At 38.1% G+C, this 18,001-nt stretch overlaps 1 protein-coding gene across 2 annotated transcripts; it reads left to right on the forward strand.

Annotated features, from left to right (window-relative positions):
- Positions 1–853: 853 nt before the first annotated feature.
- On the forward strand, positions 854–16,939 carry LOC124640697 (general transcription factor IIH subunit 1). 2 transcript variants are annotated; one of them, XM_047178588.1, is made up of 11 exons: positions 854–1,287; positions 2,442–2,643; positions 8,748–8,884; positions 9,261–9,462; positions 9,661–9,766; positions 10,214–10,348; positions 10,750–10,995; positions 11,281–11,379; positions 13,997–14,123; positions 15,972–16,162; positions 16,588–16,939. In XM_047178588.1, exons 1-11 carry the CDS (start codon positions 1,134–1,136, stop codon positions 16,708–16,710), a joined length of 1,722 nt encoding a protein of 573 aa, XP_047034544.1. In that variant the 5' UTR covers positions 854–1,133; the 3' UTR covers positions 16,711–16,939. The 2 variants fall into 2 exon arrangements, 1 of the variants encoding a protein (XP_047034544.1); XR_006985582.1 differs by lacking the exon at positions 16,588–16,939 and having other exon boundaries at positions 13,997–15,605; positions 15,972–16,163.
- The last annotated feature ends 1,062 nt before the right edge of the window (positions 16,940–18,001 follow it).

Consider the following 18,001-nt stretch of genomic DNA (forward strand, 5'->3'; position numbering starts at 1 on the left):
AAAACAATGTAAAGAAATAATCAATATCGACGAAAGCATGTTGATAATTAAAATCTTATTAATTTTCGATGAGACGGTTTATATAGTAATCAGTACCTATAAAACAACTATAAAAATTAAAATAAAATATGATTTGTCACGGTTCACAGTCAGCGTGTCACTAAAATACGTTTGTGTTCTGAAATATGTGCTAATACCTAAAAACATTTTCACCCGCTATTCTGATTTCACCATCATGCCTATCGCAGACCACTGCTGGACATAGGCCTCTCCAAGTACGCTATTCTGATTTATTGATGGGAAAACTAACATACATAAAAATAAACGTGGCTATAACAAATAACTATGTGCGTTCTACCAGATTTAAGTTGAATGTATATCGAAAAAACACAATAACTACACTATGTTCGAAATAGATTTCTCGTATTTGGATTTTTGAATGAAAGTCGATATGGCTAGAAAGAATGTTAGTTATTTGGGATATGACTGTAGATAGAGTAGTAAGGAAGAGGAATGCATACAACGCCGGCTCCAAATATAATTGGGATTAGGACAGAAGGACTAGTGTACCTATAAGTAGTAATCTGTGCACAGGATGATGATTGTACAATATTATTGTAGGTCTAGGGGGGGCACTTTATTATTATAGCCTTTGGAAATTAAGTAAAATTCTAAATTAATAACTTCTGTATCCGTTTTATATCATGATTAATGTATCTGGGAAAACTTAAAGAATTTAATCAAAATATACGTAAAAAGTTACTAAAACTAAACCCACGTGGTTTGTTTTATAATGAACGGAAAGATAGCACAGCAATTCAAAGTCAAGTTAAAAAAAAAGCCTGACAGTTTGTCAAATCCTCTAATGGTCGACGGACTGTGATATGCTTTTTGTAGATAGAATTTCATAATTCTTCGTTTTTATACTCGAAATAAACGTTCACATTGAGAGATACACGAGAATTTCACAAATTAAAACTTAAAAATCGCGCTAAGCACCATGAGGAGCCGATAAAATCGAGTTAAAATTTGCACGTAGCGATAGGAAGAGCTCGAGCACTATAGTTTTAACGTTTTATAACTTTTTCATGTTAAAACTGTTGATATTGTGGTTTGAGTAGTGAAGATTGAAGATGACTACGTCTTCTGAGGACGTTTTGCTCAGCGTGAGCTACGTGAGGTACAAGAAGGGTGATGGGACTTTGTATGTTATGAACCAAAGGCTAGCTTGGATGTTGGAAAACAGAGATACAGTCGCTGTATCACATAAATATGCTGATATTAAGAGTAAGTAAATTAATGGTTAACATCTTTACTACATTTTAAAATATACTATCAATTAAATAGCATAGACGTTGTAGTGTGTAATCAATTTTATGTTCACACATCTCTGGTAGATAAATGTTTATAGTATCTTGCTTTCTATGTACATCACCTGTCGCGCTATCATATTACAGTGATACTGCAGTGCATTTGTATCTACACAAGTCAATCTACTCGTTATAGTTAAATCTGCAAAGCTCATGCCGTACATTGGTACCTATATGCTCTGTACTGTAGATGCAGGTGCACTCGCTTTCAGAGAAACTTATCTTCCAGGAATTTAGAGTAAATAGTTGTTCTCAGGAATGATCAAATTACCTGTACGTGAAGAATAAAAGTTATGTTAAGAATAAAATCCAGGGCTACAATAAAAGCGATGAGTTAACAGCGTTGTTTTGTTTTCACATTGAAGCACTTAATATAGAATTTTTTAAAGATATTATTGTATTACTAGTGCATCAAATTCCTTCGGTGATTGGAGAGTTTATTGGTCACCAAAACCTTTTACCATATTTAAACGGAAAAAGAATGGTAGCTTATGGTAGCAGGTAAAATGATAATGGTATAGATAAAAGGAAGCAAATAATTCAGGCCTTAAAACATTGTCTGCTAATTATATCTCTCATACAAACTTTTAATCTAATGTTTTTTTCATATATTTCCCATGACCTTGGTTATCATGAGTCATTGGAATTTGGTCAATGCAATATTATGGTATGTTTTTTGTTTCATATTTAGAAGGACACTTAATAATATTGACCTCAGGCAGTCCTTTCATATATTCGTAGGTAAAAATATTTTAAAAAGTTGTTGACCATGACATCAAGTAGAAAAGGGACAATTACTTAAGCGTTTTAATTTTTTTCTTGTTATTTTAATTCTCTCTGTTTTTACATACTGTGATGGATGCGTATTTTAAAGGGTTTCTTCACTAATATTTAACAGCAACACTATGTCAAATTATGAATAGGCTTCCAAATCTTGTCTCATCCTGCTCAAGAAATCAAATAATTATTAGTTTTTGCTTCGTGTGTATCTATTAATTAAAAATAGTTGAATATCTATTTATGTGCCAAGCGCAAACAAAAATCTCAATTGGGTAATTTTATTCTTTCCAGCACAAAAAATATCCCCAGCAGGCAAACCAAAGGTGCAGCTGCAAGTGGTGTTACACGATGGTACGTGTTCCACATTCCACTTTGTCAATCCTGCTGGGGCGGAGGCCCAAGCCAAAGACCGGGATCAGGTTAAGATGTTGCTGCAGAACTTACTACCAAAGTTTAAGAGACAAATCGATGGGGAGCTCGAAATGAAGTCTAGGTGAGGGTCAGATTGGATTTTTTGAATTTATATTTGGAATAGAATGCTTGGTTTTTTTCTTTTGTTATATAATGTCATCGGAATGATTTGAAGATTGTAGGCCACTTGAAAGAAGTGCCTCAGAATGGTAGAATGCCATGTTTAATAATTTTATGCAAAAGTTGAATATTGTCAATGCATAGATGTACCCATATTCATGAAAAATAAATAAACCTAAAGCATTAAAAGATAAAATAAAGCTAAAACTCACCGTCAGTTGCACAAAGCTCCATTAAAGTTAAAGCTTCTTTAAGTCTATTGCTGACTCTTTCTTTGTCAACAAGATGAAATGTGACAGCAATAGATTTAATGAAGTTTTAACTTTAATGGAGCTGTGTGCAACTGGTGGTGAGTCCGGTATCTTTTATTTTTTTTTTATTTTATGTATCTGGTTCACTAACAATTGTTTATACAAGAAACAAGAACTTACGAGCTAGTACAGTAGAATAGCAGTAGTACAACAATTACTTATAGGCAAACTCAACATTTCAGTATAGACATGCACGTAATTACTAATTTACAAGTACAGTGAAATTAAATAAGCCAAACAGTATATATAAAAGTGATAATGTACATAATTACAAAAGGAAGAAAGCGATAAAAGTTAACAAATTTAAAACAACACTAATTGATTGACATTACAATAAATTATCATCAGTAAAAAATAATAAGTACGAACAGAAAAACTAATACAGAAAAACTAAAAACTGTCAGAATTCAGTCAGGCCCGAGAGAATAGACTTTTTACTTTTGTGTGAATGCAAGTCGAGTCTATCGCTACAGCCATTGATGACCTTACAGAGCCTTGCGCAGGGAGAATTAGCGCCCAACACTGTTCTTCGCTGGGGTGCATACAAGGGTGTGATAGGACTACGTGGAATTCTCGACGGCACACGAAGCCTAAACAGAGCCAGCAACTGAGATGACTCAATTTTGTGGGAAAAAATTTTGCACGCAAAAATAGCATCATTGAGTTTACGACGCGTATCTAAAGATTTCATTCTGAAATACTTCAATCTCTCCTCATAAGAACGTATTTTTTTGACTAGGCCATTTGAAAACGCTAAATGCCAAAGAAAACGTTTTTGAACCCGCTCGAGTCGCAAAGAATGCACGGCATAGTGAGGTCGCCATATCACACTACAGTACTCTAAAATACTCCGGATTAAACTATTGTACAGTAATATTTTTGTGCTATTGTTTTTAAATGATCTGCAAGTTCGTAAGACAAATCCCATCATTTTGGAAGCTTTTTTGGTTATGGAGTTGACATGTGGTACGAATGTTAATTTTTTGTCATATATTACACCGAGATCACGCATGGTATCAGCTTCTTTTAAAACAATGCCGTTAATTAAGTATTCAGATGCAACAACATTTTTCGCAATTTTTCTTGTAAATGTCATTTGGTGACACTTTTTAACATTTAGGTGCATACAATTTTTATGACACCATTCGACAAGCCTATCAAGATCACTCTGAAGTGCATTAACATCATCAGGACCAGTAATTATCTTAACAGCTTTTAAGTCATCAGCGTACATAAATATCTCAGAGTGATGGAAACAATTGGAAATGTCATTAATAAAATAGTTAAATAAAACCGGACCCAAATGCGAACCCTGGGGAACTCCGGAAGTGACTCCCCTGAGAGATGATTGATAGCCATTAACCGCAACAAAAAAGTATCTTTGCTGCAAATATGAATTCAACCATTGCAACATTAAACCAGATATACCGTAAGCGTGCATTTTTGAAATTAGAATATTGTGTGAGACTTTGTCAAAAGCTTTACTAAAATCTGTATAGATAACGTCAGCTTGTTGACCGGAATCTACCGCAGCTATTAACATTTCAGTGAATGGCACTAGATTAGTACTGGTGGAGCGTTGTTTTACAAACCCATGCTGATTTTCATTTAAGTATAGTTTAAGATGGTTATGTACATATGGGCAAACTAGTGATTCAATAATTTTTGAAAATGCTGATAAAATCGAGATAGGTCTGTAGTTAGATACAATTTCTGTTTCGTCTGATTTATAAACAGGAACAATCTTTGCTATTTTCCACTCTGAAGGAAATGTACCGGTACACAACGACTTATTATAAATTAACATAAGAGGAAAAGCTAATTCAGATGAACACATTGCTACAAATTTAGGGGGTATACCATCCGGGCCTGCACCTTTATTAGTATCAATGTTTTTTAATTTAGTGTGTATGGTTTCGAGGTCTAAAAAGAGTTTATTAAATTCTAAGCTGTAATTTTCCAGCATCTGTAACTCTGCTGACTTGTGTTCATTGGAATCATTCATGTTAGGGCTGTATACGGAAGAGAAATGGGTAGCAAAGAGATCACAGATGACAGTCGGATCCGACGAGCTCATGTTACCATCCGACATGGTGTTTGGAAATACACTGGCTCCTCCCCTTTTACTTTTAACGAATGTCCAAAAGAGTTTGGGATTTCTCAGAAGGTCTTGTTCTATTTTTTTGTGTAATCATTGTAACAATTAGTGGCCACCCTATCGCATTGCTTTCCGATAAATTTAATTTCGATGGCATCTAATGGGTTTTTATATTTATTGAAACGCTGCCTAATTTTGTTTTTTTTATTTAAAAGTTTTATTAAATAGCGACTAAACCACGGTGGGTACTTTTGACATTTAGGCACACTAAAGGGTACATATTTTACAATGGCTGTATTCAAAATTGCATAAAATACCTTGACCATTTCATTCACATCGCTTAGTTCCTGAAATAACTCATCCCATTTCTGTTCCTTTAAATATTCCCGAATAGACAGATAATCAGCTTTGTGAAAGTTACGCTTTTTGTACACTTTGTTATAAGGTAATCCAGCTTGTTTATTGAAATACATTATAATTTCAATTGGCGGATGGTGACTATCAATAATACTCAAAGGAGTCATGCACTCATTTACACTTGTTACTGGATTTGTTGAGAGGACCAAATCTAAAATGCGACCCGCAGTGTTTGTGACGTAGTTGAATTGATTGAGTTTGTTAACAAGAACAAAGTCAATCAAAACATCAGTCATGATTGAATTTGACTGAGATACGTGCTTATCTAATTTCCAGTCTATTTTGCCTAGGTTGAAATCACCAATTATATTAATGTGTGAATTTTGAATTTGTTCAATGACTGAGTTGCAGTTATCCAAGAATGATTCCAAGGAGCACCGTCCCACTGGGGGTGGCAAGTAAACCGCACAGAATACAATACGACTAATGTCACGTGACCCTGGCTTTTCTATGATCACCCACAAATCCTCGCAGCTACTTTCCCACTTAGAAATGCGTTTGGATTTCAGATAATTCCTGACAGCGATTAGGACACCTCCGCCCTCCCTACGACCTCGAGCACAGGTTTCCCTATCCCTTCTGTAAACTACATACCTATTATCAAAAAGCTCTCCATCCAATACTGAATTATTAAGCCAGGTTTCAGTGAGGATGATCACATCGTAATTGTTGCAGCGGATGTTACGATAAAATGTGTGAGTTTTAGTCCTCAGGCCTCGACAGTTCTGGTAATAAATTTGCAGATTATTGAATTTACAGTAAACTATTTACAAATACAAGACAACGAAATCAGAATATATAAATAAATATGTTTGAATGTGAATGTTGCCTTAGACCAATTTGCTCAAAGTATCCGAGTTCTTTATGTGAAAGTGCTCTGCATTGTCATCCTTTTTGACGTAGATCCTGCCGCTCCTTACCCACACGTACTTGTATCCTACCTCCCTTGCCCTGATCCTCGTAGCCGCGTGGAGAGATTTGTTACTTGCTGACAGATGTTCAGTCACATAAACCGGGGTTTTGCTACCGCCGATGCCGAGATCGGAGCTGTTAAGTTTATTGTCCTTATTCTTTTTGTTGTAATTTATGACCGCTGCTAAGAGCTGATCCCGTACTCTTGGGTTCGCGAGCTGGACAACAATTGATCTCGGGCGGGGACTAGAGGTGTTGAGCTTGGCAACACGAGTTACATGTGCTATATCGTTATCCTTTAGGACACAGCCGACCACTGAACCAAGTTGCTTTGTTACTGTATACAAGTTTTCCTGCTTGTGCTCGGGCAAACACTGGAGTTCAAGGTTGTTGGATCTAGCTTGCTGTTCAAGATAATTCAACTTGAAAGTAAGATCTGCTACTGTACTCTTTAGTTGCACATTTTCATTATTTAGGGATTTTAAGGTATTCTTTATCGTCACATGTTCAGTGTTCAGCTCATCAAAAACCTCCGTATGAAATGTAAGGGCAGTCTTCAGCTCATCCATGTCTTTTTTTATAGGTTCGAGTTTGCTGTTGATGAAACTGACAATTGTGCTTTTAAATTCCTTGAGTATTACATCACAGTGTTTCATGACGACCTCTTCCACAATGGATCGCACCTCCTCTGCAGTGACGGATTTTACTTCCGGGGGAGAGTTTAATGCCGGGCGTTTGCTACCCCTCGTGGAAGACACATTACGAATCGGAGTGCAATCTTTTTTCATTGATTTAGGCAGGAGACTTAGACATTCCGGACATTTCCAGTTGCGATATTCATCTGACTCGCTATCAATTGGGGGAAGAGTAAGACAGTGGAAATGAAATAATTTATTGCATTTAACGCAAATTATTTTTTGCTCATTTTCATTCGCGCTTTCATTAGAGCAGCAACCCCACGAGCCTTTCATTGAGGACATTTTTAAAACAGTCTTTCACAATAATTATCTTCAATAAAAAAATATAATTAATAATATGACTTAGTGCACACGAACAAAGTCCCAGTGCAGAAATCGCACGCTAATCAATGCCCACAGTGACTGAGCGTAGCTGTATGTCGCGACCAAAATGTCGTAAGCGCCGTGTAATGAGTGTCGCTTACGCGTTTATACCGTGCGTTCCAATACAATTTGTGACGGGTGGGTAGGCGATTAGAATATTGCTTAATCAATACTCAAATTGATTGTTCCAGGCCTTATTTATCACTTTACATCACAGTATTGTCCAGTCACTAATTTAGTTTGTGTCCAATGTCACTTTTCACTGTTATTTGCGTTCAAAATTTCACTATTAACACCAAAATAATTTATTTCTTAGGAGCGTTGTAACTACGTGACTATATCTGTTACCTCCGAATTCATCTTGTAGCCATCTTCAATATATTCAATTTAAAGTAGTTAATGCTACAAAAAATAGTTTATTATGGAATTTGTTTCTGAGCCAAATTCAAGATGTAGATGAAATTATTTAGAGTTAAAAATAACTGAACAGCACATGCAACCTTTCACTGACATTGCACTAAAAATTTACAAGAACCAGTGCAAATGCAATATTTAAAGTATAATTATGCTTATTATAATTAATGAAGTATTTAAAAAATAAAAAATATTTGTTTAGGTTTCCATAATTTTTAAATTGTGACTTGCTGCTTACCAATAAAAAAAAAACGAAAGGCTATGTACAACTTTCAGTCTATATATGTTATACAAAAAATTATCTCAATCGGTTTAGCTATTTCACAGTGAAATCGAAACATACAAATTAAGCAGCTATTTCAACCTTTTTCATCAGGCATCATTTTTTGGTATAAAAATATCCCAAATCCCTCCCCAGATTTTAATTGACCTTGTACCAAATTGTTGTGCTTATTATTATACGTCATCACGTCAAGTTTAAATTAAAGCGCGTGCTTAAACTAAACATGTTAGGACTTGTTCACATAACATTGTTGATGCTGGTTATGTAATACTTTATACTGAGGTTTTTTTTTGATGACGTCAGCCAATGTAATAGGGGATGTACTTTCTATTATTTTTGTATGTATTTATTTAGAGCCGAATAAATAAATAGTGAAAAAGATTTTTCTTTCAGGCAACAATTTTTTTTTTTTTTTAATAAATCTAAAATGTCTGTATCTACTATAAATAGCAAAATATCTCTTTTGGGCTATCTTAATAATTATTTTCTGGATTCAGTGGATTAGTAGCCTATATTATGCACAAAAAATAGATATTTTTGTGAGTGTCACTTTTGTATTTTATTTCACAGATTGTTATCCCTGCACCCTACGTTAAAGCATTTATATGAAGACTTGGTGATATCGAAGGTGATCAATAGTGAAGAGTACTGGAATACGCCCACACTCAAAACTTATACCGAATCTAATAATATTAAGCAGGAGGCTGGTATGTTCACTTTTTATTTATATTGCTTGCAATTCGGTGTAGCATAATTTACGCCACCACGGAATAAGAGGGAATATTTGCAACATGGCTTAATTAACTTTATGCATCAATTGTATAACATAATAAGTTTTTCCCGCGGTTTCACCCGTGTCGCCTAAAATTATTTCCTGCACACAGAGAAAAACTTTTTTGGGCTTACTAACTCTGTGATGTTTTTTAAAGCAGCTTTAATCAATGAGCATAGGGCGTTCAAGCAAAAAAACTCTTCAGCTTTACAGAGTAACGATAAAAAATAAGGTTCAAAGTAAAAAATCTAGACCTACAAACAATCTAGACAATCTAGATTTTACAAACAAGTATTTCGATAATTTCTCAGGTGTATCCGGAGCATTTTTAGCGGATATCCAGCCACAAACGGACGGCTGTAACGGCCTGAAATATAACCTCACGCAAGATATCATAGACGCCATATTTAAAACTTATCCCGCTGTCAGAAAGAAACACATTGATTATGTGCCCAACAAGATGACTGAAGCAGAGTTTTGGACCAAGTTTTTTCAGTCTCATTATTTTCATAGGTGAGTTTTTTCATAAAACAAAAAAGAACTTTATTTTTCTCAAGAAGTACATCCATAAATGTTATTTGTTTCAAACTATAAAATAAGTTTGATAAATCGATTCGTAAATATCGGTAATTTTACTCAAGAAATATCGATATTGTTTGGACTCTTGGGACGTATGTTTGATGTCGATATTATTTTACGTCATTTTTTCAGAGACCGTATCGCCTCATCGTCTAGCAAAGATTTGTTCGGAGAATGTGCCAAAATGGATGACCAAGCCATTGCATCAGCTATGAAACACACTACTTTAGATCTCACTGTAAGTATAAAAAATATAGGCGCAGCATTAGGAAACCTAATTTGAATTGTAGTAAAGATTCTGCTCTTAAAAAGAATCAATGACATAAAATGATCATCTCTTAAAATATACTTCATTTCCAATCCAAGAAAATACAAGCATGTATCATTTTCTGTAGGAAATATTATACTTAAGTAGTATTACTTTAATTATTGCCAAATGAATGGGTCAACACCTTACTGGTGATTTTGGCAAAAAAGAGACTGGAGATTTTGACCATTTCGGCAGCCATCTTTTCATCATGGTGAAATTTCTGATTATCAGTTTATTGTTACAATAATTATAATTAATCCTCCCTTTCTTGCCCAAAAATAGCGCTGCATTTCCCCCAACTTCTTCCCAATAGTGGTACTGCATTACCATGTAGATCTTTTTCAATTGTGATGAATAATACCCCCTTTTCCCCAGGTGGACCTACCACAATTCACGGAAAACATACCTCTTTTACCGACGGAAGACGACGCGCCGCCAGAGAAGGACAGAGGGGATAACACCTCCATACACAGGAACATGATCAAGCGGTTCAACCAACACTCTATTATGGTTTGTTTTGCTTGTCTTGTAGGTAGGTAAGTGGTCAAATCTTTGACCATATGGAATATTACAGACATTAGAAAAAGCTAGTTATTGAAAAAGCCAAAGCAGTCATTAATGTGCTTGCATCTGATTGAATGGCGACTTGAATGAAAAATCATTTTGAGATTTGAAGTAGACCAGATTCAGATTCCCCACATAAGTCAAAATAATATCATCACAGAGAGAGGTCCAATAAATATGAAGCATATTTGATAGCATTTATTGCACAAAAATGGCTTTAAATCCTTTAGAATTAGGTGTTACCATTTCTAGCAACTTCATCACTTGTTTCTTTCATCAAAACATCTGGTTTTAAAATAACTGCAATTATGTTTAGACTACATTTCACCATTTTATTTCCATTCCAGGTGCTCAAAGCTAGTCATAAAACAAATTCTAGTAATAATAATAATAACAGTAGTAGTAAAACGACGAATAACAACAAAGTTGTTGAGAATGGCGTCAAGGAATCGAATGGAGTAGCAGAGAAGAGAACAGCAGATAGTAATACAGAAGCTCCTGATAAGAAGAAGAGGATATTAGAGAAGATACATTATGAAGATTTAGAAGATAGAAAGGGGAATGAGGATACGCAGGAATTGAAATTGTCGAAGGTAAGATACTCTCTAAAATAAATAAAGAAAACAACTTTTTTTTGTCAAAATTGCCATTTTTAGTCCCTCTATAGGTTACTAAAGTTATTTAAAATAATCTTTTGACTTCGATGGACTGGTTACAGAAGACCTTTCTATGTTTGCGTGCTAAAATCTTTAAGTCGCTGCAGTCTAGATACTAGCAATGTCTGTGTGACAAGCTTTGGCTAAGTTTTTTAGGGTTAAATAATGATACTTAAAAATATAATGATACTTAAAAAATCTAATATCTTTTTTTGTCTACAGGTAGAACGATATCTCCTTGGCCCATCGTCTCAGACACACCAAACACACACGCATACAAATAATCCACCACCTTTATCTGCGCTCGCGTCGATATGTCAAGTAAGTGCCTATTTTATCACTACCGTAGTTAGTATGGTATCCTGCCGGGGCTGTGGGATTGTTCGAAAGAGTTACCGCGGCCCTGGTACATAAAAGACCTATGACGGAACACGACGGTTTTTAGTCAGTAAGAGTCTGACACTACCTCACCGCTGCTAACCCACAGCGGGAGGGGCCATTTGATGATTTTTGACGTCGTTAAAAAAAAAGTTAGTATGGTATTAAAATCTATACTTAGACGTGACGCAACATCTATCAGATCCAATTTTTTATGCGTATAATGGATGTTAGTTCTATACCGACGATATAACATCTTATAGAACCGATGTTCTTATTAAGTTACGTATTAAATAGTAGCATTTTGTAAATGGTCCTAAAATTGTACCTTGAGGAACTCCAGATAGTACAACCTAGAATAATGTTAATTGACTTGTAATAATTGGGACGGGTGTTCAGATCTCATGCAATGTGATGAACAAAAAGGGTTTCGAAAGAATAAGAATATTAATATGGCGATATATGACCTAATAAATAAAATATTGATTAATGTAGACAAAAAAATACCAATTTGCGCCATATTCACCGACATGACAAAAGCTTTTGACACTGTAGACCATGAAACGCTTTTGATCAAACTTGATGCTTACGGTATAAGAGGGAATGCCTTAAGCCTGATAAAATCATACCTAAGCGGACGTATTCAATATACCGAAATATCTAATGTATGCGTCAAATCCAAAAGAGAAATCAAATACTTATCTCATCCTAGGGAAATTAAATATGGCGTGCCGCAAGGCAGCGTTCTAGGGCCGTTATTATTTTTGCTGTATATAAATGATCTTCCCCGCAACATCAGCTACCCTTGCGCGTTATTTGCCGACGATAGTACGGTACTAATAGAATGTGTCAATAGAGAAATATATGAAGATGAAATAAATAATTCAATTAAATTAATAATTAATTGGCTCAACAAAAATAATCTTGTGATAAATCTCAGCAAAACAAATATCATGCACTTTTATCAAAGAATTCATCCTTTAAACCTAAACATTAACTATAACGGTCAAACCATTGATAGCACTAACATAGCAAAATTTCTGGGTATAATAGTGGACAGTCAATTAACATGGAAACCACAAGCTGATGAAATTTGTAAAAAATTAAGTACTACTGCGTATATTCTTTACAATTTGTCAAAAAAAACGAACATTGAAACATTACTGATAGCTTATCACGGTTTGGTGGTTTCTATCCTAAGGTTTGGTGTGGTATTTTGGGGCAATTGCTCTGAAAGAGAGGCTGTATTTAAAACGATGCATAAGGGCGATTTTTAATCTTAAGGTAACAGACAGCTGCATCCCTATCTTCAAGACACACAATATCTTAACTTTTCCTTGCCTTTACATTTTAGAAGTAGCTATTTTCGTTAAAACTAACACCGATTTGTTTCCTACATTAAGTAACACGAGAACACGAACTACAGTCATGCGATCAAAATATAGGAATCTATTGAACAAAGGCCAGTATAACACTACATTGGCTAAGAAAAACATTATTGGTATGGCACCTACTATATTTAACAAGTTACCGAATTCCATAAAAGATCAGCCCCTGAGAAAATTTAAAAACCTCCTGACTGCGCTGCTAACTAAGAAATGTTATTATTCCGTTACAGATTTTTTAAATGATGACTTGTAACCTATTGTTCTTCTCAGTTATTATAATTTAGTTTTCATGATCTTATTTTTAATTGTAAGTATCTACTTTAGAATTTTAAGATTTCTCTAATCTATAATTGTAAGAAAATTTGTATGCCAACAGGCAGAATGTACTGGAACTATATTTTTTAAGCTAAGACCATTATTGTTGTACCTACATTCTATACAAATAAATAAATAAATAAATAAAATTTAATAGTTTTTGTACCAAGAAAGAAGAAAAAAACGTAACTAAAACAAAGTTTTTGTAGCATACATTGATGATTAGCTTTATTAAATGCATCAGTAAGATCAGTTTACTTTCCATAAAATGTTTATTTTTTTAATAACAAACCTATTGGAAATATATGGCTATGCTGAGCTTGATGCAGTCGCTTTAAAAAATACGCGATCTTATCTTCTGTACGAGATGATTTTTGATTTCGAAAAGTCGATGTTAGTTTTCAATGTTAGTTTTCAACGCTGTCTCGCATGGGATCCGCAGCAATACGCTGAAAGAGGGATGACCCTCCCCGGCTTGGGGGAGGCTGATAAAGTTAGCTGGTTTTTAAATAATAATGACGCCGTTCCTTGATGAGTTTACTGTTGTCCATATTTATATATATACACATATTATCCAACATTTGAGTCTTGATAAACCTAAAACTGGAATGTTGAATATTGTATATGTGCAACCGTGTGCCCGGCCAAGGCGCGCTAGCGATCAGGGAGGTATGTAGGTAAGTGGTGCGCGCGTGCTACGCCGGCCAAGGCGCACAGGCAAATGTATCAGGGGAAATCGATCACGTACTTTACGCACACACTGTTCGCGTGTGCGTACTGTTGGCCGGCTGTGCAGGTGTAGGAACAGGCTTGCCAGCATAGATGTTTGACGGGATTTTGTTTCTTTTTTCCCTAAGGCGTGGTCGAGCGGGCAGCAATGTCAGCGTCCGGTGCGGGTGAGCGCGGGGGCCTGCGTGGGAGCGCTGGGCGAGCTCAGCCCCGGCGGCGCCCTCATGCGCCACCACCACGCCGCCTCCATGGCACGTGAGTACTGCGACATGTGACACAGTGTAGGCAGCAGTGCAGCGGCCGGTGCGGGTGGCGAGCTCAGCCCCGGCGGCGCCCTCATGCGCCACCACCACGCCGCCTCCATGGCACGTGAGTACTGCGACATGTGACACAGTGTAGGCAGCAGTGCAGCGGCCGGTGCGGGTGGCGAGCTCAGCCCCGGCGGCGCCCTCATGCGCCACCACCACGCCGCCTCCATGGCACGTGAGTACTGCGACATGTGACACAGTGTAGGCAGCAGTGCAGCGGCCGGTGCGGGTGGCGAGCTCAGCCCCGGCGGCGCCCTCATGCGCCACCACCACGCCGCCTCCATGGCACGTGAGTACTGCGACATGTGACACAGTGTAGGCAGCAGTGCAGCGGCCGGTGCGGGTGGCGAGCTCAGCCCCGGCGGCGCCCTCATGCGCCACCACCACGCCGCCTCCATGGCACGTGAGTACTGCGACATGTGACACAGTGTAGGCAGCAGTGCAGCGGCCGGTGCGGGTGGCGAGCTCAGCCCCGGCGGCGCCCTCATGCGCCACCACCACGCCGCCTCCATGGCACGTGAGTACTGCGACATGTGACACAGTGTAGGCAGCAGTGCAGCGGCCGGTGCGGGTGGCGAGCTCAGCCCCGGCGGCGCCCTCATGCGCCACCACCACGCCGCCTCCATGGCACGTGAGTACTGCGACATGTGACACAGTGTAGGCAGCAGTGCAGCGGCCGGTGCGGGTGGCGAGCTCAGCCCCGGCGGCGCCCTCATGCGCCACCACCACGCCGCCTCCATGGCACGTGAGTACTGCGACATGTGACACAGTGTAGGCAGCAGTGCAGCGGCCGGTGCGGGTGGCGAGCTCAGCCCCGGCGGCGCCCTCATGCGCCACCACCACGCCGCCTCCATGGCACGTGAGTACTGCGACATGTGACACAGTGTAGGCAGCAGTGCAGCGGCCGGTGCGGGTGGCGAGCTCAGCCCCGGCGGCGCCCTCATGCGCCACCACCACGCCGCCTCCATGGCACGTGAGTACTGCGACATGTGACACAGTGTAGGCAGCAGTGCAGCGGCCGGTGCGGGTGGCGAGCTCAGCCCCGGCGGCGCCCTCATGCGCCACCACCACGCCGCCTCCATGGCACGTGAGTACTGCGACATGTGACACAGTGTAGGCAGCAGTGCAGCGGCCGGTGCGGGTGGCGAGCTCAGCCCCGGCGGCGCCCTCATGCGCCACCACCACGCCGCCTCCATGGCACGTGAGTACTGCGACATGTGACACAGTGTAGGCAGCAGTGCAGCGGCCGGTGCGGGTGGCGAGCTCAGCCCCGGCGGCGCCCTCATGCGCCACCACCACGCCGCCTCCATGGCACGTGAGTACTGCGACATGTGACACAGTGTAGGCAGCAGTGCAGCGGCCGGTGCGGGTGGCGAGCTCAGCCCCGGCGGCGCCCTCATGCGCCACCACCACGCCGCCTCCATGGCACGTGAGTACTGCGACATGTGTAGGGAAGACCAAAATTTACAGGAAAGAAGAGCTTTCTTCGAAGAAGAACTTTCGCTCGGTTTTTCCGCGCGACAAAGAAGACGGATCACAATCCATACAAAATTACCCCACGTCCGATAACAATGTGACGTATCTCAAAAAAAAGATAAAAATGTTAAAAAAAATATGGCATACTCTCTAATTTACTTTTTTTACACCTTCATACGAAAAAAATGCTGTAAAAATTGTTCAGGCGCTGTTATGAACACATCGTTCATGGGACTATTTATGGACCATTTTTTTAAATTATTTTTTTTGTTTCTAGACAAGCTCTACCACATCTTCACAAAACCCATCTCCCTTACAGAATTAATACCACCCGACGTGAAATCAGAACTCCATCGTATCTACCTCTCCGGTGGGGAGTTGCTACGGGAACTATGGCGGTGTTTCCCACAGCCCGGGGCGGCGACCGACACGGAAGATACCACGGCCAGAGCAGAGAAGTTCTATGAAGCCCTGTTAAGATTTAGGAATGTTAAATTGAGGCCTTTTGAGGTAAGCAGATTTTATATATTTATATATTCTCAAAAATTAAAAAATTCTTTGATCAAAGACAATATTGAACACCGTTTTGGATAATTAATGAAAACGACGTTTTGTGGCTTTCAAAGTCACTAAACTGTCAGTGTATGTGCACATAAAGGTATCCCCCGTTGAACACTTTCTTCAGCATGTGTAGAATGTACCACATAATTTGTTTTTATATAAAGTTTTTCTTCAATTCCTACCAAATATCATTTAAAATTGTTGGGGATGTTTAGAGTGCAACCACACTGTTATAGTTGCTACGATCTATAATATCTAAACAAGAATTATGAATTTTTTGAGTTGTTTTGACATTTAATTTACTCCTTAAAACCTTTAATTCAGCACTAGTACATATCACAAATAAAATTAACCCACCAATCTATTTTCCCCAGGAAAAAATGCTCCGAGATTTAACACCTCTAGCGACAACGTTAACGCGACATATGAATCAAATGATAGACACTGCCTGCGCCAAATACGCGGTATGGCAACAACGCCAGGCCAAACTGCGGTAGTAGTAAGTTCGTAGTTTTCGTTGTACCTTCAGCAGAAAAAAATAAACAAAAAATGGTAAAAAACGTTGTTGGTAAAGAATGCTGGTTGATATTGTAAAGGTTAGGTTCGTTGACCATATATTTTCTTTGATTTTTTTTGATGACATTAGTTTTCTTTTTTTGGTAGATATGGTCAGTCGTTACGGGTAGTCAGAAGCCAGTAAGTCTGACACCAGTCTAACCAAGGGGTATCGGGTTGGGTGGGTAACTGGGTTTAGGAGGTCAGATAGGCAGTCGCTTCTTGTAAAGCACTGGTACTCAACTGAATCCGATTAGACTGGAAGCCGACCCCAACATGATTGGGAAAAAGGCTCGGAGGAGGATGATGATATGTCATTTCTGGTCTTATGATAGCATTGGTTTAAAATTGAGTAAATACATTTATTTACACGACAACAGATTTTTCTCTGTGATTCTAAATACAATGTCATAATTCCATAGTTAGTGGATTAATATCTAAATGTATTAAAAAAATGGTCATAAAATATAGGCTTTTAGCCAATGCAGTTTGACTGATATAGCCTTTCAAAACAAGCTATTAGAATAGGTGGTTCAATATTAGCATCATCTATACTCATTGCATTTCAATAAAAAATATTCTAAAGACTCGAATACACGCTTTATTACAATTTAAAAAAGCAATAGATAGATAAAAATGTAACGAAAAGCTTCTAGACGGGTTCTGTGATAGATAGATAAACACATTTATGCCATATACTTCAAAATAAATGGTCTTACTACAAAAACTTAAACATGTGTCAAACACTTGTCTAAAAAAAGTGTGGCTGCAAAATGGACCTTATTTCAACGTCATAGTCTGTAATTTTTTAGACAAGTGTTAAACTGACGTTTAAAAGTTTTTGTGGTAAGATGGAAAATGTCTTATAAAAAAATAAACACTTTTTCTGCTGATGGTACTTTTTTGTTTTTGTAATAAATGCGACCAAATTGTCAAATTGTCGTTTTTAGGTAAGTTAGTGATGTGACGAGAGACTAAATGCATAATAGTCCTATTTATTTTGTAATCCATTGCGTGTTTTGCACTGAAGTTTATTTTTCTATGCGCTTTGAAACTGTCGATAGGTATGGACTAGTGTTGTGATAGCTATATCTTTTGAAGATACAGAATTAAAACATAATGTATTGAATTGTAGATGTCTGAGAGCATAATAATTGGAATTAAAAGAGTTTTTTATTAGTTCCAACTTTTATGGGATTGATAATTGAGAGCTTTTTGTTTTATAATCAAAAA

The sequence above is a fragment of the Helicoverpa zea genome, chromosome 21 (assembly GCF_022581195.2).
Source record: "Helicoverpa zea isolate HzStark_Cry1AcR chromosome 21, ilHelZeax1.1, whole genome shotgun sequence".
NCBI lineage: Eukaryota > Metazoa > Arthropoda > Insecta > Lepidoptera > Noctuidae > Helicoverpa > Helicoverpa zea.